Source organism: Doryrhamphus excisus, linkage group LG7, assembly GCF_037039965.1.
Source record: "Doryrhamphus excisus strain RoL-2023G ecotype Guam linkage group LG7, RoL_Dexc_Guam_v1.1, whole genome shotgun sequence".
Classification (NCBI taxonomy): Eukaryota; Metazoa; Chordata; class Actinopteri; order Syngnathiformes; family Syngnathidae; genus Doryrhamphus; species Doryrhamphus excisus.
The window spans coordinates 12,725,869-12,747,529 of NC_136363.1; the positions used below are offsets into that span (position 1 = coordinate 12,725,869).

The following is a 21,661-nucleotide window of genomic DNA, read 5'->3' on the forward strand; positions in this document are numbered from 1 at the left end:
ACTCCATTATGACAATGTGAAAAAAGGTTTTTTTGACATGTTTTGAATTTATTAAAAATAGAAAACAAAAAAATCCCATTTACATAAGTATTCACAGCCTTTGCTTAATACTTTGTTGATCCACCTTTGGCAGCAATTACAGCCTCAAGTCTTTTTGAATATGATCCCACAAGTTTAGCACACCTATCTTTAGGCAGTTTTGCCCATTCTTCTTTGCAATAAGTCTCAAGCTCCATCAGGTTGGATGGGAGACGTCTGTGCACAGCCATTTTCAGATCTCTCCAGAGATGTTCGATCGGATTCAAGTCTGGACTCTGGCTGGGCCACTCCAGGACATTCACGGAGTGGTTCTGAAGCCAATCTTTTGAGATCTTGGCTGTGTGCTAATGTCTACTGTCTATATGGTCAAGGTACATGACCAGTCTACTGAGGTCAAGAGCGCTCTGGAGCAGGTTTTCATCCAGGATATCTCTATATATTGCTGCATTCATTTTCCTTCTATCCTGACTAGTCTGCCAGTTCCTGCTGCTGAAAAACATCCCCACAGCATGATGCTGCCACCACCATGCTTCACTGTAGGGATGGTATTGGCCTGGTGATGAGCAGTGCCTGGTTTCCTCCAAACATGGCGCCTGGCATTCACACCAAAGAGTTCAATCTTTGTCTCATCAGACCAGAGAATTTTGTTTCTCATGGTCTGAGAGTCATTCAGGTACTTTTTGGCAAATTCCAGACGGGCTGCCATGTTCCTTTTACTAAGGAGTGGCTTTCGTCTGGCCACTCTACCATACAGGCCTGATTGGTGGATTGCTGCAGAGATGGTTGTCCTTCTGGAAGGCTCTCCTCTCTCCACAGAGGAATGCTGGAGCTCTGACAGAGTGACCATCGGGGCCTTGGTCACCTCCCTGACTAAGGCCCTTCTTCCCCGATCGCTCAGTTTAGAAGGCCGGCCAGCTCTAGGAAGAGTCCTGGTGGTTCCAAACGTCTTCCATTTACGAATAATGGAGGCCACTGTGCTCATTGGGACCTTCAAAGCAGCAGAAATGTTTCTGTATCCTTCCCCAGATTTGTGCCTCAAGACAATCCTGTCTCGCAGGTCTACAGACAGTTCTTTTGACTTCATGCTTGGTGTTTGTGCTCTGACATGCACAGTCAACTGTGGGACCTTATATTGACAGTTATTATATTTCCAAATCATGTCCAATCAACTGCAGGTGGACTCCAATTAAGCTGTAGAAAGATCTCAAGGATGATCAGTGGAAAAAAGATGCACCTGAGCTCAATTTTGAGCTTCATGGCAAAGGCTGTGAATACTTATGTAAATGTGATTTCTTAGTTTTCTATTTTTAATAAATTCAAAAAAAGTCCCACTTTTTCACATTGTCATAATGGAGTATTTTGTGTAGAATTTTGAGGTAAGAGATTAATTTAATACAATTTGGAATGAGGCTGTAACATGACAAAATGTAGAAAAAGTGAAGCGCTGTGAATACTTTCCGGATGCACTGTATGGTGGCACTTAGTAGATCGCAGAATGCAAACGGGATAGAATCAAAGTGATAAAAATATGGGCAAATAGGACTTCTTAGTGATGTTCTACACAACATGTGTATATGTGTATATGTGTATGTGCCCTACAGCTATTGTTGACGTCATGAAGGCTTTGCTATGCATCCTAAAACAAAGACGGGGGCTCTGCCAAGTATCCGTCACTCAGATACAGATATGAGAGCTGTAAGTTGGATTGTTTTCTTTTTCTAATAGGCTAACTTAGCATGATATGTAATGTTAGCATTGTAGCTCACCTAGCTATGATAATGGTAAAAGTAATGGTAATGGTTTTATTTCATTTGAACATGCATCAGATTACAATTGAGTGCATCTCATAACCAGTTCCCAGTTCCACATGTCCAAAAGGAGTAGGAAGAAGCAAAGCTTATTAAATCCTACCCCTCCATCTGGTACTTTTACAATCACTAACTGTTACATTTGTTCACTTCCTGCTTTCCATAATACAGTTTAAGGTTTTTTTTTGTTTTTTTTAAATAATGTACCTCGTATGATAATGTGGCTAACGCGTGTGTCCTCCTGTCCCACCCCAAGTCAGTAATGACTTTAAAACATACGTGACAAATCGATAAATTGACTACAGCAACAGAAAAATAAATGGAGGCTTACTGGTTATCTCGCTAGCTAGCGGCTAGAGTTGCTTTGTGATGTAAGCAATGAATAATATGAGTGTAAACAGTAAAGGTGACTATCGGGGCTTCAGTTATGCTTAAGCCATATCAAGAAAGTCATAAACAGATTTTCTATGGTCTAAACATGAAAATATGTCATTTATTAACATCGAATCCTATATCACGGTCGGGTCTGGAACCAATTAACTGCTACGAGCCAACATCAGTGGATGTGAACTGTAACTCCTAAGATCCCCAGTAGGTGTCAGTCTACTGCCAGAAAAAAGAGAGCGGTGGTGTTGTCATAACACCCACATGCTTTCCAACACATTCACCCGCCACAGTGTTGGCCACAGCAGATCCAAAAGCCAAGAGAATAATCATAATCACAATTGACACATTTGATTGAAGCATGAGGTGACTATTGTGCAGGCGTACCTAATGTAAAGGCTGTGTTTTAGACTCTAAAACGTCATGTTGATAAGAAGATGCTGGTGATGAATAAGTAAGTGTGCTATTGAAGATGGGGAGGATGCCATCAGGAAGTGCACGTAATGGGTACAAATAAAGTTCAAAGATCCAGCAGATGTGTCAGCGGGCCGCTTCATGGAGTGTTTGCAATGCTGGCAGAACTTGAAATGAAGCATGCTTAAAAATTCATTTAGCTTTTACTCCCTGAGGTGGCCAGGGTGATGACGAGGGTGAGGAGGAGCCGTGTGATGCTATGATATGCCAGTATGGGCCACAGCGTACGTTAGCATTCTGGGACGAGTTAGCGATTGTGGGTCACGTATGAGGCTTTAAGGAAGTTAATTATTGCTGGAGCTTGCTCTCCTTTCCTTAGCATAATCTTATCTTTCAAGTGGACGCTTGTCATATTGACCCGCCAGGAATAAGCAGCTGCATTAAAAAAAAGCTCAATGATCATTTTCCTTACTTGCTACTTCCACTTTCCTTCTCAGTATTTGTTAGGAGTCATTATTGTTTTTATTATTGTAAAAAAATAATGTTACAGTATTTGTTAATTGTGAATATATCATTTCTATTGTTGCCAGCCCTTCTCAATATTTATTGTCATTCATCTGTATATTATTATTACAAATAACTTTGATATTTATTTTCATTCATTTAATATTTTAAATCAAATGAAATCGTACATATAAACTTTGATATGTCTTTATTATTATTATGAATAAATTAATTCTGTATTTTAAATAAAATGAAATAATGTGTAAAGTAAATAACATTGGAAATATGTAATTATAATGCTCCTTAGTTTATGCCAGCTCTTCTTAATTTGTTAATATTGTTAGCATTATGAATATTATTATTAATGATAGTATGTATGTGTTGTAATATTTAGCATTTTTATTAGCCATTGTTTGGTATTTATTTATAATTTGTAAAAGGTGGGAAGTGTAGTCACAATTATCTTTTGTAAATAAAATGATACATTAATGATTTTTATTGTGTGACATACACATTATTTATTTTATCAATATCAATTAAAATATAAACAAAAATAATTTAAAAAGAAATCTAATTTTCCTTAATTGCAACTGTAGAATATTTGTATTATTAGTCGTCATTATTATGAGTTTTAAAATAGTCATATTTGTGAGACTGACTGATCTATGATGTGTGCATAATGACATTAGCCATGTGACTGTGACATCATCAGTGTTCCACATCAGTGGCGTGCATGCTATACTGCACATCCGTGCCCGTGTGGACTTTGACTGTCAGGCAGTGACGTACTGTACCTACCTGGGAAAAATCTCCATTTATAGCCACGTTTTATGAATTATTATCAAAATGTCCCGCGCACAACATGTGACTTTCCCACATTCCCATAAAACTCTTCATCGTCACCACCACCACCTAGCAACATGTTTTTTGGGGATATCTGTTAAAGTGTCATCCGAGGTCAGATAGTCGAGCCAACACCTGCTGAGGCCGGCGGTGACGCGTGTGCATGAGTGATGGATTCCTGTCAAATATACTTCATGAAGACTAAACAGTTACCGTGTAAACTTTTTACGGCCATGTTTTTATGCCTCTGGTGCCAAACAAAATAAAAAGGTCTTTTATAACGCCAAGAGGGGCCCCACGTGTGTTTTAGAACCCATGTGACATCGGTTTCAGTGGCCTATGTGCATATTTACAATGTTGCATCGACGTTCATGATTTAGCTTGGGTCTAAGATTTGAGGTATCATGCATCCACAAGGGCCCAGGACCAGCTTCACAGCTCAAGTGTAGTTTGTTTCCTGCACTCAACCTGACAGTTAACCTTGCACCTACTTAAAAACCAGTGGGGCCGCTTTCTATCATTTTGTTTACTGCTCAGGTCCCCCTTGTGTAAAATAACACCAATACTATACTTCAGGGGTGTCCGAAGGTTTCCCAGCAAGGGTACGGTATACGCATACGGTAAACTCAAAGGACAAAGGGGCCACTTTGATATTTGACATTTTGTTATCCAACCCAAGTTATATTTATGTAAAGAAAAACTGACTGCATCTCAGATTTTTTCTTTTACTACTTTTTCTTCTCTGCTCCATTTTTGCTGCTCTTAAAAAAATAATGATAATAACGCTGTGACATTCTTGCCATAATATTTGGATTTTGACTCTCATAATACCCAACCCAAGTTTTCCAAAAATTGCAGCTTTATTGTTTGTTTTGTTGTCATCCGTCCAGCCAATGGAAGGGCACATATACACAATAACCTCTCACACTCATACCTAAGGACAATGTAGTCATCAAATAAGCTAGCATGCTAACATGCATGTCTTGGGAATGCGGGGGGAAGCCGCAGTAAAGTCGCACACAGAGAGACCATGCAAACTCCACAAATGGGATTCCAACTCGAATCTTTCGGATCTTGTGACTGCGTGACCAATATGCTAATTACTGGCCCACCGTGTGGTCTGATGTCAGTCCACAAATGGTCCCAGGGCCACACTTTGGACAGCCGTGCTGTGCTGTGGTGGGTTTTAGTGAGTTAAAGTTGCTCTTGTTTGTGTTTTACACGCTGCTTATTGTTAGTGAATGAGGTGCATGGTGAGTTCTTGTTTGTAGGTCAGCAGGACGTAAACAACACTTTGGAAGTACTGATGCAATGCGGAAGCACGTGCGACGTCACGTAGCTTTACCCACGCCCCTCCCTGGTTGGCGGGTCAGTCACATGTTAGCGCTTTTAGTAGCCCTGATGAATGAAGCTTAAGTTGTTTTTCTAAAAGCATGCCTTATGTTTGATGTATAAACCAAAGACACTGGTTAAACGGTGTCTCTAGTGCAGGGGTGGGCAAATATTTTGACTGGTGGGCCGCATTGAGTTAACAAAATTTTCCGGGGGGGCCATAACATATATTTAACATACACACTATTTTATACTTATAATTTTTCTAGATTTTTTTGGTCTAATTTTATCTGTAAAACTTTTTCAGGAGCACTTTAAACATCAGTCATTTAATATATCATACATTTATTTATATATATATTGTTAATATATATATTTTTCTTGTTATTTATTTTCATTTAATTTGTAATTTTTTTTGTTTTTTTTTTACTAAATAAGACGTCCGACTTGCAAGTTATGTTGCCAGATTGTATGTTAAAATTTGAAATACTTAATAAGCAACAGGCGGGCCGGATTCAATCGCTTAGTGGGCCGCATGTGGCCCCCGGGCCGTAGTTTGCCCACCCCTGCTCTAGTGCTAGCTAACGTTAGCTTGCACTGCTATTTTTTTCCTGGTTGAATACGGTGGCTTATAAGGGTCAAATAACCTTTGGGTCACTTTGTGTGTTGTTTTAATTAACATACCCAACTGCAATAAACACCAGCCGAAGATCATCTATATGACAGCAGTCATATCGATGTTTTTTTGAGGAATTTGGCTGCAAAATGTCGTTTGTTTTCCCAGTTGGCTGCCAGTATCTTTAAGTGTTTAATTAAAAACAAGTAATAATTGGAGAAACAATAGACTTCATAGGCCTCTTTTCCAAAAAATATACCAAAACTCCAGAGCCAGGTTTGTTTGTATTAAAAAACTTTATTAATACTTCCTCCTTGGTCAAAAGCAGAACATTATAAGAACTCAAACAGTGGCTTTTGCTTCAGAAAACAGAAACAAATGGCTACTAATACAACCTCATTAAAAAAATCCCTCAACTAACTTGAATTGAGTCAGCAATTAAGATATTTTTTCCTCCTTAGCAGAAAAAAAATCTGTTGGATGTTTACAAACAAAGATGGCGGCGCTGCTACATTAAGGCCGAACCTCTAGAACAGGGGTAGGGAACCTACGGCTCGGGAGCCACATGTGACTCCTTTGATGACTGTATCTGGCTCTTAGACATTTGCTTGCTAATTCTAATAAAAGATATATAGAGTACAGTGCCAAACCAAGGTTATTAAAAAAAGAGTAAATTCTGAGATTTACAGGATTCTGAAATTGTTATTTGGTGAAAAAAAAGTGTCCTACAGTCCATTTTCAAATATGTGGCTTTCATGGTGCTCTAAGCCAAAAAGGTTCCCGACCCCGGCTCTAGAAGACAAACAGTGTGGATGCAGCTTCCTCTGTAAAGTGACAATGTACTTAGTTTTTTTAAATAGCGACATTAAATAAAAAGAAGCAGGCAGGTATTGCACGGATCTTTGTACCCTTTAAAAACAGACTTACTAGTGCACCCCAGAGGAGTATACAACATACTTTGTCGAGTTATTCCTGGAAATGGACTTTAAATGTTCATGGAATCGAGTTCTACAGTGGAGTGCAACAAGTGTGCCCAAAGTGAACTTAAAGTGGAGCTGCTTAGCCTCTAAAAGCCTCCTCGTTGGCATTTAAAACCCAACACAAGACAAAAACAAACAGAAATGTCTCACTCTATTCAATAAAAGATTAGTGGTCAAATCAAAATGGGGAAGCTTCTAAAAGGTGAACACCAGTATGTACAGTGCTCTTCTAAAACAACATAAAAGAAAAAGGTGTGTGATGCATCAGCTCAACTGATGCAATCATTAAATTAAATGTAGAGGACTAAAACTATTTGGCAACACACACACACACACACATTTTGGGGAGAGTGGTCTGTCCATCAGTCAGGAGGATGGCGGGCTAGAAATACACATGGACACATGAAAAAAACGATAACGGGGATGTCCAAAAGGTATGCCTTCACGTGTGATAGATCTTGTCGTACTCTGTGCAGTTGTGAGGAGAGGCCAGGTCGCGGCAGATAGATGCGGGGATGCCGCCGGTGCTGCGGTGCTGCCGGTTGTCTGCCATGGTCAGGTTGAGCAGGCTGGTGCAGGTGGGCAGGTAGACGTGCTGCACGTGCTCCACCTCCGAACGACACACCGGACACAACTGCGAGGAAGAAATCGTACAAAAAGGGTCAGATATTTTACTCCTCGTGCCCACTTGCCGTCGTGTCAAGAGGCGTCGCCTCACCTGCAGCTGACTGGCGCATGTCTGGCAGCAAACCAGGTGTCCGCACGGGCAGAATGCGGCGTCGATCTGCTCCTCGCAGCACAGCATGCAGAGCAGCGCCTCTCGCAGCTTGTGCAGCCTCTCCTGCAGCGCTCGACTCTGCTGGCAGCTGCCGCAGTCCGAGCCGTCATCGTCCTGCTGCTCCTGTTCCTGGTGCCGCCCGTCGTCCCGGCTGGGTGAGGCCGGGGACCCACTGCTGGAGCATGACATCAGGTCCATGACGCCGGCGTTGTAGAGGGCGCGGCGGGCGTGGTCATAGACTTCCTTGGAAGTGCGGCGGATGTCGAAGACGTACTTCTTGCCCAGGTTGATGTTTTCATTGAGGAAAAGGGATGCCAGGTGGCCCTTGAAGTCCCGGCTGTACTGCATCATCACCGCGTTCGTTACGGTGTCGCACCTTAATGGAGGCAGAACATTTGATTGTGTCTTTAAAAAACTTGTGTGTAAAAAGTGTGGCCAGTACACCTTGCAGTATGTTGGCAGTACCTGTAGAAAGCGTGGGTTTCAGTGATGGCGCGGTACAAGCCACTGGCGGCCCGGTTGCTAATCAGCTTGAACATGAGCACCACGCTGTCGTTGGTGTCCTTGGTAACCGTCAGGTACACCGTCTTCCCCGACTGGGTGGCGATCTGAATGACGGGATAGCTCACCCTGTAGGGACGGAAGGCTGCGTTTAGACTACAAACATCGGGCAAGCGGCAGGATTTTGTCGTGTTGGGACGCACCGGTTGACAAGGCTGAAGTCCTCCTTGCAGACGGCGATACCTTCTGGTCCGACACCGATGGCCAGCCGCTGTCCGTTGGCATCGCGGGCCCAGTGCCACTCCACGCCGTAGTGCTCCAGCATGGAGACCAGCTGCAGGGCTTGATACTCCACTGAGCCCTGGCTCACCCCCTCCAGAGCCTTGTGTCTGGACACGATGCTGTGGAAGACACCCAACGTGAGCAATCTTACTCAGACTTATTTCGTCCAGTAGTGAAGGGAGTGGACTGCTTCCCCCGTCATCGACGCCGTAGTAAGAACGCCACTACTAATATTGTTGTCAACTGTACTACCTAATTGTTGGTCTTTCATCTCCATGGTTCATGAGCTTCCTTTACCTGTTGATGGTGGCGGGACAGGGTTCCTCCCCGCACAGTTCCGAGTACCAGTACTGGGCTGTGTTTTGGTTGTAGTCGCCAAACTCGGCCTGGGCCAGGAGGGCGCTCAGTTCCTCGGCTTGCTCCGAGCCCATGCGCAGATGACCATTGTGGAGGTCCTCCTTCACGTGCATGAAGAAGACGTGTCTAGAGAGGGATAGGGGACTCGTTAATGATGCAATTGAGTGTGAGTCAATGGAACAGTTTTGTGCCATCATGACTCATTTTCTCTTTCAATGTCTGCACAGTACCAACTTCCTGTAGACGAAAAGACTTAAGCGTCTTTACAATGTTTGCTGTCTGAACTCCGTGAATAAGCCCATGTGAAGATCTACGGCGCATTGTTGGGGAATTCTTTGGGCCCACTTGTCTTTACGGACTGTTATTGTTTGGGTTGAAGAACACAGAGTTCTGGCGTGGCCAAAAACAACAGTCTTTTCCATTGTTTTGTCCACAAGATGTGAGGAATTCTTCACTACGGGAGGCGAGAACACCCTGACTGATAATTCTGACATCATCACGGCCGTCACTGAACTGGAGTAACCTTGGACGGGGCCCATCTTCCCTTGACCTATGGCACAGTAACCTTAAGAAGATTGCTAGTGGGGACTTAAGGTTATGTTGTTTTAAGTGTTACATCCGCCACCTAGCAGTACTCTTCTGTCTTTGGTACCACTTAGTTTGATGGATACGGTACAGACATAAACTTGACAAACTGAACTGAAGCGCCTGGTGGCTTAAAAGAGGTCCCTTATGCTGCAAAGGTGACTTTTTATGAAGTTCTAGCACCAAATGTGACAAAAATCTATCATTACCCTCAGGCTTTGTTACACATCCTAAAATAAATCCTAGACCAGGGGTCTCAAACACACGGCCCGCGGGCCAAATGAGCCCGCAGGACACGAGTTTGAGGCCCCCGCCTTGATATGAAAGTTTAAATGTTAGTGTGGCCTGCGCAAGTTTGATATGGATGCTGTATGGTATCATGTACCCAGAAAAAATTATTACGTTTGATTAATGTCCATGTTAAAGGTTAAATAACTGTTAATAGTTATCCTCCCTATCCGTGTGGAAGTGGTAAGTTTTTGGCTATTTAAGTTTAAAGGAAATAACTTGAAGGCTACCGTTTAGGTCGCTAGCGCTCTAGTTTGCGAGTTAGCTTGTGTCTCAAGACCCTGCAGTTGCGCAATATGTTGTAAATAAAAAAAAAAAGTATAAATGTGACTATAGTCGTGTTTTGTCATGTCTACAGGGCTCTAATAATGCTTTGTTCATTTTAATCTGAAAAAAATTATTTGTCTACCCACCAACTATAAGTTTTTATTATTTGTCGTTTTATTATTATTATATTTATTTATTTATTATTGATTGATTTTCTTTATTCTTGATTTGTTTATTTATTTTTCATCTTATTTTGTGTAGAAAAATAAAAAGTAAGATATTATAAGTAAGAGCTTTTCTTGTAGAAAATTGGAACCAAAGCGAAGTTTAAAAAAAAAATTGTTTTTAATAAATGCGTTTTTTTTTTTTTGGGAAAACCTGATGCGGCCCAGTCTAACCCAGACCCTAGCTCCAGTGGCCCCCAAGTAAATTGAGTTTGAGACCCCTGTCCTAGACCCTTCCCTGCCGACTACAGACTCGGGAGCTGTAAATGTGATCATTGTGTTTCTCTTCAGCAAATAGGCTAAGCCAGCATAGAAAAACACAGACCCGCCTCAAGAAGACATCACATGCTTCGCAGGCCAAAACGTCCGCCGTCCAGACCACAACAAGCGAGGCCCGTGGCTGACTGGTGAGCTTTGATATGGTGCTAAACATCCCACACAAACACTGCTCCATTGTGTCAGGCCCAGCAGGCCTCATGTGATGGAGTGCTGCTACCTGCCTGACGCAAACAATAGGCTTGGCTTTAAGGCAGCAGGGTGCCGACCTGGGGTTACTAGAGGGCAAGCCGCCGAGGTTACTACCGTTCAGGTTTGCCAAGGGTTACTCTTGGACATCGCCGAGCGTCTACCTCCTGAAGGTGTTGGTATTGGGTGGATGCTTGCCTCCTGGTCAAACGGCCGAGGCAGATGGCCTCCCACCCTAGTCTACTTGTGTTGATTTTAAGGATTATAGCGGAGATTCTTTACTGTGAAATGCTTGAAACTGTAGCAGGTTAATAAGCATGAAAGAGGAACTATTATTAAGGACACCGTTTGTCTTTATGGTTTTATTGTGCTCAACTAAAAACATTTTTGTGATAAAGACATAAGTTCTTTGTGGTCGATGTCATAAAAATAAACGTAACTCGACCCCACCGCAGTTGTCAAGGGTGCTTGCACACGTCAACAGGTGCTGCCATACTAGAGGACAAATTTTATTAGTTCAATAAGCTAGGAGCTGTAAAAAAAAAAAAGGAACTACGGCAGTGAAATAGGCGGCTCATCCAGTCTGACTACCCTGAGGGAGGGGGGACACCGTATACGATGAAAACACAAAACATGACTGCTCCTCATGCTGACAATTTAAACAAATAAGAGAACCATCATCCAGGAAAAATAGATCAGGTTCAGTGCAGGCGGGGGCTCGTCGAGCGGCCGAGGAGGGGGTCACGTGTGGTCCAGTAAGCATGTTTTGCTGGTGATGGAGTGGAGCCCCCGCAGGCGCAGCTGCTGGAGTTTGCTGCCAAATATCTCGCAGCTACCGACATCGACCTCTAGAAAACAGCAACTGTGCAGCTGCGAGGGGTCCAACCGCTAGCTGGATTACACAAAAACCACTAATAAACATACATTTTGTGGCAGATGCCTAACATTACTGCCTCCCGCAGGACTGGAGTGGAACAGCATTGACTGCAACTTGTCCACCAGGCTGATTTAGCAGGTCTACATGATACGTTTGTGATTTTATTCATTTCTAATTGTGGAATTTGATCTCTCATAACACATTTCTGCTTCCTGCAGGACAGAAGGGGAGCAGCATCAGCTAAGTTTGTAGTCGATTGATGTCGTAGGACGTCAGAAGAAGCATCTATGCTCGCGGTAGGATCACTCATGATAGGACAGCACAATATCTTATGATGATAAAGTTTGTTGTGGTAAAACCATTGCATAGACACCAAATGCAGTTCTAGTCATGTATGGATGCTGTACCCTGCTGCGACATCCCAGTAGTCTTTGTTTGTGCATGTAAGCTTCTAGCCCTAAAAACACAACATGGTGACACTGGTATCAAACCACCTAAGTTCAACTTGAGTTTTCTCACACAACTCGACAAAAACACCCACTGTAACTCCAGGGTGTACGCACGCGCCTTCAGGGGACCGACAAGCATGTGTGTGTAAAATTAGAGCAAAATCGGTTGGAAAAAAACATGGCCGCCATCAAGCAAGACACCCATAAGTCTTTAATCGTTTGACGATATTTGTATTACATGTATGCTAGCAGGGCGGCACGGCGGGCAAGTGGTTAGCGCACAGACCTCACAGCTAGGAGACCAGGGTTCAATTCCACCCTCGGCCATCTCTGTGTGGAGTTTGCATGTTCTCCCCGTGCATGCGTGAGTTTTCTCCAGGTACTCCGGTTTACTCCCACATTCCAAAAACATGCTAGGTTAATTGTTGAATGTGAATGGTTGTTTGTCTATATGTGCCCTGTGATTGGCTGGCGACCAGTCCAGCGTGTACCCCGCCTCTCGCCCGAAGACAGCTGGGATAGGCTCCAGCACCCCCGCGACCCTTGTGAGGAAAAAGCAGTAGAAAATGAATGAATGCATGCTAGCATGTGGACCAAAGCTTTTTGGTCGCAACCTATAAGGGGCGCCACAAATGCAATGTGGCGACTGGGCAGCAGTTTGTCCAAGGTGAACCTCACAACCTTCACTTAGCTTATTCCTTTAAAAGCCCATTAGGCCGCCACGGGCCCGTAATAAACGCTGAAAATCCCTCCCCACTAAAGAGGCGCATCCTGTCAAGTGCGCCATTCAGACATTTGCACGAGCGCCATTAAGAGTCATCGCAGCATTCCATCGTCCTTTTTAGACCGATGCTCGCCAACGTGTTTAAGTGGCAGGAAGTCACCTGACCTGCTTGACTACGCAAGCGTCATCATCGTGCATGGAGTTGAGGGTGCTTCAGGAATGTTTCAATCAAAGTGAAACCCACACGAGACCGGTCAAGCAGCCTGCCAAATAATGTCCTCCATTCTCTCCTGCTCATCTCTAAAATACAGCTTTGTCCTATTTTCCCGTCTTCTAACCCCCAGCCAAGGTCTCCTGTCCAAGTGGGCTGCAGTGGATGTCAGCTGGCTCAGTGTATGTATATATATGTGTGCACGAGAACAAAACATCTACACACACAAAGTGAAACCCAACACCCCTGCTCAGATGCTGCAAACCCGCCCACTGGCAGCCAATCAGCAGCACGGTCCTCGGTGCTTGCAACAATGTGGTTTGTGTAGGACGCCCAAAACGCAGTGCCCAAGGTTACTTGCTGTCAATGAACTCTAGTAAACTCTGCAGACATGAATCAAGGCTGATAAAAGCACTTGGAAAACGTACAGACCGGTTCCACAAAAGTGCACTTTTCCTTTAAGAAGTAGGGGTAAAAAAAATAGACAACTTATGGGCTGTTTGATAAAAGATGGCTAAAATAAAAACGGGGACTTTTTGGGGGACTTGTGTGATGAGGGGTGTTTTGATGAATTTGTTTTCTGACTTTTTCCTAGTTGGTGTTTATAGCGGAAACCTAGTTAAATATTCAATATCCCAGTTGTGATTGTGGTTAAAATGTCTAAAACCTCGTTTTACGGGCAGTGAGAGCCAAAGTTAAATTTTAGCCAGGTGAGCTCTTGCAAACGGGGGCAGATTAAATAGCTGTGATAAAAATGTGTGCCAGTAGCCGTGCCCTCCGATTGCACCCGATGACAAAAGCAACTTCAATAACAAGGAAAAGAAAGGCAGTTGTTTTCAAAAATACCCCTGATGAGTGGTTTAACGAGGCAGGGTGACGGAGGGCTCATTTGGTTCTCATCATCGGGAAAAAAAAAAGCAGATTAATGCAAATAAGATGCTTAACAACAACAAGCCTTTTTGGAGAGCCTCTCTTTGCAGATTTAGGGCTGGTTGGAGTCAAGCCACTGGGAGGAAGGTCTGTGTGTCCTTACTTCACTCCCTTCAAGAAGGCTCTTTACTCGCACTTAAAGCCTATTTCATGCAAGAAGCTGGCCAAAGTTTGATAGCAAAGACGCACCAAAAGAGGGGCTGCGGTGGAGGATAATAAAAGCATGGCTAATCAAAGAGTTGTGTTGCTCGCTTGCGGGCGTTAGACGCAACTTGTGCATGAAAAAAATGAGCCTAAACAGCCCGAGTGACCCTCGCAGCTCGACGTGGCAGCCGCTTATATAAGCCCCGCTCAGCGAGCATGCATTATGTAATGTACACGTCGTTTAAGAAGGGCGTATGGACCCGCGCCTCGCAGGCTCCTTCTGCTTTGTCCAAGCATTTAGACCTTGTTTACTCCAACATGGTTAGAAGAAAGAGCCGTTGAACATTACCTCTGTACGCGCACGCATGGATTATCCTGGTTGGCCTACATGTGTGTCTTTCCAGGGATGGGGGCAGACGTGTGTGTGTGTGTGTGTGTGTGTGTGTGTGTGCGTGCGTGTGTGGTAAAAAGGTGTGGGCGGCATGGTAGGGTTAGTGGGTCAAAGGTCACACCACGGTTGAAATAAGATGCTGAAACTTGGGAGCGACCTTGCATCTTTGCAGCAGATTCCTAAAGGCACAAAGGAGTGCATATGGCAGGGGCTTGAAAAACACCAGCGCTCCCACCATATAGAGGATCTTTGACTAGCATAAGTACAGGGGTCCTTAAAAACAGTAGAGCGTCTCTCACTATGTATAGAGGATCTTAGGGTACAGGGGTCCTTAAAAACAGTAGAGCGTCCCTTACTATGTATAGAGGATCTTTGACTTGAATTTCATTGCACTAGGTCCTTAAAAACATAGGGTACAGGGGTCCTTAAAAACAGTAGAGCGTCTCTCACTATGTATAGAGGATCTTTGACTAGCATTTCATTGCACTAGGTCCTTAAAAACTTAGGGTACAGGGGTCCTTAAAACAGTAGAGCGTCTCTCACTATGTATAGAGGATCTTTGACTAGCATTTCATTGCACTAGGTCCTTAAAAACGTAGGGTACAGGGTTCCTTAAAAACAGTAGAGCGTCTCTCACTATGTATAGAGGATCTTTGACTAGCATTTCATTGCACTAGGTCTTTAAAAACATAGGGTACATGGTTCCTTAAAAACAGTAGAGCGTCTCTCACTATGTATAGAGTATCTTTGACTAGCATAAGTACAGGGGTCCTTAAAAACAGTAGAGCGTCTCTCACCATGTATAGAGGATCTTAGGGTACAGGGGTCCTTAAAAACAGTAGAGCGTCTCTCACTATGTATAGAGGATCTTTGACTAGCATTTCATTGCACTGGGTCCTTAAAAACGTAGGGTACAGGGTTCCTTAAAAACAGTACAGCGTCTCTCACTATGTATAGAGGATCTTTGACTAGCATTTCATTGCATTAAGTCCTTAATAACTTAGGGTACAGGGTTCCTTAAAAACAGTAGCGCGTCTCTCACTATGTATAGAGGATCTTTGACTAGCATTTCATTGCACTAGGTTCTTAAAAACTTGGGGTACAGGGATACTTAAAAACAGTAGAGCATCTCTCACTATGTATAGAGGATCTTTGACTAGCATTTCATTGCGCTAGGTCCTTAAAAACGTAGGGTACAGGGTTCCTTAAAATCAGTAGAGCGTCTTTCATTATGTATAGAGGATCTTTGACTGGCATTTCATTGCATTAAGTCCTTAAAAACTTAGGGTACAGGGTTCCTTAAAAACAGTCGAGTGTCTTTCATTATCTATAGAAGATCTTTGACTAGCATTTCATTGCACTCGGTCCTTAAAAATGTAGGGTACAGGGTTCCTTAAAAACAGTAGCGCTTCTCTCACTATGTATAGAGGATCTTTGACTAGCATAAGTACAGGGGTCCTTAAAAACAGTAGAGCGTCTCTCACTATGTATAGAGGATCTTTGACTAGCATTTCATTGCACTAGGCCCTTAAAACGTAGGGTACAGGGTTCCTTAAAAACAGTAGAGCGCCTCTCACTATGTATAGAGGATCTTTGACTGGCATTTCATTGCATGAAGTCCTTAAAAACTTAGGATACAGGGTTCCTTAAAAACAGTAGAGTGTCTTTCATTATCTATAGAAGATCTTTGACTAGCATTTCATTGCACTAGGTCCTTAAAAATGTAGGGTACAGGGTTCCTTAAAAACAGTAGCGCTTCTTTCACTATGTATAGAGGATCTTTGACTAGCATAAGTACAGGGGTCCTTAAAAACAGTAGAGCGTCTCTCACTATGTATAGAGGATCTTTGACTAGCATTTCATTGCACTAGGTCCTTAAAAACTTAGGGTACAGGGGTCCTTAAAACAGTAGAGCGTCTCTCACTATGTATAGAGGATCTTTGACTAGCATTTCATTGCACTAGGTCCTTAAAAACGTAGGGTACAGGGTTCCTTAAAAACAGTAGAGCGTCTCTCACTATGTATAGAGGATCTTTGACTAGCATTTCATTGCACTAGGTCTTTAAAAACATAGGGTACATGGTTCCTTAAAAACAGTAGAGCGTCTCTCACTATGTATAGAGTATCTTTGACTAGCATAAGTACAGGGGTCCTTAAAAACAGTAGAGCGTCTCTCACCATGTATAGAGGATCTTAGGGTACAGGGGTCCTTAAAAACAGTAGAGCGTCTCTCACTATGTATAGAGGATCTTTGACTAGCATTTCATTGCACTGGGTCCTTAAAAACGTAGGGTACAGGGTTCCTTAAAAACAGTACAGCGTCTCTCACTATGTATAGAGGATCTTTGACTAGCATTTCATTGCATTAAGTCCTTAATAACTTAGGGTACAGGGTTCCTTAAAAACAGTAGCGCGTCTCTCACTATGTATAGAGGATCTTTGACTAGCATTTCATTGCACTAGGTTCTTAAAAACTTGGGGTACAGGGATACTTAAAAACAGTAGAGCATCTCTCACTATGTATAGAGGATCTTTGACTAGCATTTCATTGCGCTAGGTCCTTAAAAACGTAGGGTACAGGGTTCCTTAAAATCAGTAGAGCGTCTTTCATTATGTATAGAGGATCTTTGACTGGCATTTCATTGCATTAAGTCCTTAAAAACTTAGGGTACAGGGTTCCTTAAAAACAGTCGAGTGTCTTTCATTATCTATAGAAGATCTTTGACTAGCATTTCATTGCACTCGGTCCTTAAAAATGTAGGGTACAGGGTTCCTTAAAAACAGTAGCGCTTCTCTCACTATGTATAGAGGATCTTTGACTAGCATAAGTACAGGGGTCCTTAAAAACAGTAGAGCGTCTCTCACTATGTATAGAGGATCTTTGACTAGCATTTCATTGCACTAGGCCCTTAAAACGTAGGGTACAGGGTTCCTTAAAAACAGTAGAGCGCCTCTCACTATGTATAGAGGATCTTTGACTGGCATTTCATTGCATGAAGTCCTTAAAAACTTAGGATACAGGGTTCCTTAAAAACAGTAGAGTGTCTTTCATTATCTATAGAAGATCTTTGACTAGCATTTCATTGCACTAGGTCCTTAAAAATGTAGGGTACAGGGTTCCTTAAAAACAGTAGCGCTTCTTTCACTATGTATAGAGGATCTTTGACTAGCATAAGTACAGGGGTCCTTAAAAACAGTAGAGCGTCTCTCACTATGTATAGAGGATCTTTGACTAGCATTTCATTGCACTAGGCCCTTAAAACGTAGGGTACAGGGTTCCTTAAAAACAGTAGATTCGCCTCTCACTATGTATAAAGGATCTTTGACTAGCATTTCATTGCACTAGGTCCTTAAAACGTAGGGTACAGGGTTCCTTAAAAACAGTAGAGCGTCTCTCACTATGTATAGAGGATCTTTGACTGGCGTTGCAGACAAGTGGTGACCCGAATTGAGGGATTTTTTTCAACTAAAATCTTCTGATATACGTATACTGAGACACTGTCTCTCTCTTTGTGAGGTGCTCTTCTCCAGATATCTGCAACTGTGTGTCAAACGGCAGAACATCGATGTCCTTCCTCTCCCACCCAAGCGAAAGTGAGGTGTGTTCACAGACATTGGATCATTATTGTTTTAAAAATATATATTTTCCCAGGCGAAGACCTGCTACCCGCTGAACACGGCTCCATGGCCCGCCAGTTGAGAACCACTGACCGAGAATCTCTGAGGAACGTTTAATACAGTATGTCCTTAACGGCAGAGCGCTTCTCTCACGTCTGTCATATAGATGATCTTTGACAAGTGTTTTTGCAAAAGGTCCTTAAAACCAGCAGAGCGCTCCTGTCATAGAGATAGATGATCTTTGACTGGCGTTTCTGAAGTAGGGCCAAATCACTCCTGTCATTTAGAGGATCTTTGACTGGTGTTATTTTCTGACTTTATCAGACTATGTATGACTACGATAGCCCTTAGTGCCTGCCAACTCCTTATCGCACCTTTTTACAAACGACACACACACCATCCTCCCCCTCCCCTCCCCACCCCCCAGTGCCCGACGTCAACCATCTGGCGATAACCCCTGCTAATCTAGCGAGGTCAGCACACAGGCAGCCAAGCGTTCCTCTACACTACACACTCTACCCCTCCACCCCCCTTCCCTGTTTGCCTTTCACTTTCTTCCTCAAAAGCTTTCCAAATATGGCCCTGAGAGTGGTGGAGACAAAACGAGTAGCAACATGTTGGGACAGCGTGAATGAAGCTGACGTCAGTTGGGATACTTCCAATGCTGTTGTTACTCTGCCAAGCAAGGTATTGTTGGTTTCATACACAATACTTCTTGTTTATGGTTATTTTGCAACAAGGGCCATTTGTTGACATCTACTGCCTACGTATTGTCAGAGCACGCACTGCTGATTGCAGAAACCACACAACACGATGAAGCTAACTAACAAATACACATTTTACAGGATCTCTCCCTACACTTCCAAGTCTGATATCCTTCAAGAATAACAGACGGCTCTTAAAAGGTGTGATGGCACCACCGTGCAGTGAAGAGAACATTAGAACAACTAGACGAGTTTGTTCGGTGCCGGGAGCTCCTTCTATTTATAGCCGCAGACAACTGGGGCTCCAGAAACACTGAGTCAGGATCTGGGCTTGTCAGGGCTCATTAGTCAGGGGGTTTTTTACCTATTCCGAGTATCGGGATAGCAAAAAATACTTTGTCTTGGGCCGGAATTGTTGAGAGAAGCCAAGAGTAAACACGCCTAGTTTGCACACAAGCAATTCCTATGACAACAAAGCTGCCACCAGAACATCCCGGATGGGCCCGGAGTTGCGGCGTTTCCCCAAACAACAACAGCAAAAATGTCAAAACGCTGCGCTGCGCTTTTGTTTGCCACAAAGCGACGCACAGTTATTCTGAGCGTGAATGGGGGGCAGTGACAGAGGTCCTGGCGGTCACAGAGAGGAGGGTCCCCCGGGGGCAGGCTGTGACGGCTCAGAGCTGCTGGCTCACATTTCCTGCTCGGCCACAACGACCTGCAGTAACCCCGGAAGAGCTCAGGGAAGAGGTTACTACAGGGCATGATGGCGCATACAACAAAGGCATCGGATTCAGCTGCTGGAAATTGTAATGGTGGATTGTTTGGTTTTTCACAGCGCTTTGCCACCTCCAGTCTAAATCGAAGAAAACGATATGGCCGATTCCGTCAAATTTTATTTACATAAAACGTGGATGCGCTTTAGTGTATTCAGTGTGCAGGCAGAGTTAGCATCCACTGAAGTGGAGTGGCCTTTTCAGGATAGAGTTACCTGGTTTGTTCCTGCAGAATGAGATGAGGCTCCACAAAGAATTTGACCCGAAGTCTCAGTCGGCACGGCGCCACGTTGTCCATCTGCTGGCAGATGCGATTCCTCAGATTGAGCCACAAGCTCTCGCCTTTGCTGCCTGTGAACTGCAGCCCGAAGTAGTCGACTTCGATGATGCCTAACTTTCTGCAAACCTGGGAGGAGGCAGGAGACACCAGATGAGACGACATGGATGCTCTGTGCACACTTTGAAATGACATTGTTCATTTTTTAAAAATATATAAAAAGCGGTAGAAAATGAATGAATGAATGAATATTCATCCATTAGTCACATATTTTCATATCTTGCCGTTTGAAGGTTCCCCTGTCCCAAAAAACGTAAATGGTCCCAATGGTCTTATTCAACATATGCATGTGTTTACACATTAACTTTACTGATTAAATCAAAAATAATTTTTTGCAGTGCAGTTTGCCCCTGTCCTCCCCCCCAACTCTACGCCACTGCAGCCCACGCCCCTTCAGAGGCAGCAGCAGCAGCCGGTGGGATCCTCATTACATAACTCATCAAACCCATTCACTACATGCACACTTGAAATGCATTTCAAGTTTTTATTACGGCCTAATGCGAAATCTACTTTCGGGGGGGGGGGGGGGGGGGGGTGTTCGGCTGCGTGCGGCGCAAAGTTCCGGACTTGCGGAGCGCAGCTTTGGACGGTTGAGAACATCAAGTGCTCGGCGAGAGAGAGTGAACTCTAGTAACCTTTTGAGAAAAGCCACTCGCCTCCGCGAGGATGTCGCTTCACTTTTTACACTTTGTTTCATCGTTATTATGAAAGCAGCAGCATGCCAAACAATATCCATGCGTGTAATCTATTATTGTAACTTCTTAATTTACGTGTTTAAAGTTCGGCGTAACACTGCTTTGAAGTTCTGTGGGGCAACAAAATCGTGTTTCCCAGATTCGGCATTTGTTAGGCGTTCGCATAACAAGTAAAGAGTAGACTTGGGGGGTATGGGGGGGTCACACAAGAACAAATAGTTGGTGTGAAAACTCACCTTATTCAAGCAATCTTCTCCGTTCGCCTTCGCGTCAACTTCCACTTCCATCACCACCGAGTCCGGGCGAGTAACGTGGCAAAGCATTTTGTTTGGCTGCTTCAAATCTTTGGTTTATGTGCCACTCTTCACTCAAAACCAACAAACAAAAAAAAAATCAAACAATGCTCCGGCTTTCTTCGACGCCCGTCATCTAGCCCCCTTTCGTCACTTGCTTACTATTTTCACTCACAGTCTGTGTGGCAGAGCTCAAGTCGCCGGCTCCCGTCTATATGAACCGAGCATCAGGCACAAGCACCGCCCACCCACCTGCTAAACCAATGGCGGGGCAGCTTCATTGAACCACTACCGGGTTTTTGTCCACCCAGAAGTGTGACAGCATGTACACTACGTGAGCGAGGCGTTCAAGCGCCCTCGTCTGGCTCGTAGTGTCAGTTAACGTCGCACCTGCTCTTTATTAAGCCGACATTTTTAACCAAACTCCGGAGCGGGACGATAATGGCTTGTATACCGCTTTACAATGTTTGTTTGAATTATATATGAATACATAGGCCATAAATAGCTTCGAAATGGGTCGCCTCTGTGTCTTGTCAACGCCTTCATGAAATTTTCACGGAGGCGCTGTGTTGCAGGTCCAGCTAGCCAGCACTCGAATGTAAATACTACATTAACATCTACTTTGTGTTATCATGCTCATTATCTGTGACTAATTTCACTCTATTAGAAGTGAACTTGAAAATATTTGACATCTTTTTAGATGAGGAAGCTCGCTATTGTACAAGACAACATCATCAACACATCATCCTGATGGAAGAGCATCCGTTCTTCGACAAACAGGTCCTTTTACTAAGCACTATTTTATTAATATGAATCTTAAATCCAAATATCGTTCTACTACGGTAATG

At 43.6% G+C, this 21,661-nt stretch overlaps 2 protein-coding genes and 1 long non-coding RNA gene across 7 annotated transcripts in view; 2 read left to right on the plus strand and 1 right to left on the minus strand.

Moving 5' to 3' along the window:
* Positions 1–4,896: 4,896 nt before the first annotated feature.
* mylipa (myosin regulatory light chain interacting protein a) lies at positions 4,897–21,038 on the minus strand. Its single transcript, XM_058046872.2, has 7 exons — positions 20,757–21,038; positions 19,704–19,894; positions 8,779–8,964; positions 8,403–8,600; positions 8,164–8,328; positions 7,639–8,074; positions 4,897–7,554 (listed from the first exon to the last, which is right to left on the minus strand). The coding sequence occupies exons 1-7, from the start codon at positions 20,841–20,843 to the stop codon at positions 7,363–7,365; spliced, it is 1,455 nt and encodes a 484-aa protein (XP_057902855.2). The 5' UTR covers positions 20,844–21,038; the 3' UTR covers positions 4,897–7,362.
* LOC144899541 (uncharacterized) lies at positions 10,329–11,867 on the plus strand. The gene is made up of 3 exons (XR_013627725.1): positions 10,329–10,609; positions 11,630–11,682; positions 11,763–11,867. It is a non-coding gene; the product is annotated as an uncharacterized LOC144899541 (long non-coding RNA).
* Positions 18,115–21,661, plus strand: part of dtnbp1b (dystrobrevin binding protein 1b) — a 37,811-nt gene continuing 34,264 nt past the window's right edge. For 2 of the 5 annotated variants that reach the window (XM_078792136.1, XM_078792135.1), the window contains exons 1-2: positions 21,138–21,411; positions 21,514–21,593. The gene's annotated coding sequence lies outside the window, so the exon portion shown is untranslated. Of the gene's footprint in view, positions 18,133–18,234; positions 18,699–21,137; positions 21,412–21,513; positions 21,594–21,661 lie in introns of those variants that run through there. The other 3 variants (XM_078792137.1, XM_058046879.2, XM_078792138.1) reach the window with 3 other exon arrangements.

Excerpts from the sequence above, each read along its gene's own strand:
- mylipa (XM_058046872.2), bottom strand. The coding sequence starts at position 20,843 with ATGCTTTGCCACGTTACTCGCCCGGACTCGGTGGTGATGGAAGTGGAA. Across the intron at positions 19,895-20,756 it reads GAGAAGATTGCTTGAATAAG|GTTTGCAGAAAGTTAGGCAT; the intron begins GTGAGTTTTCAC and ends GCCTCCTCCCAG. Across the intron at positions 8,329-8,402 it reads GACTTCAGCCTTGTCAACCG|GGTGAGCTATCCCGTCATTC; the intron begins GTGCGTCCCAAC and ends CCGTCCCTACAG.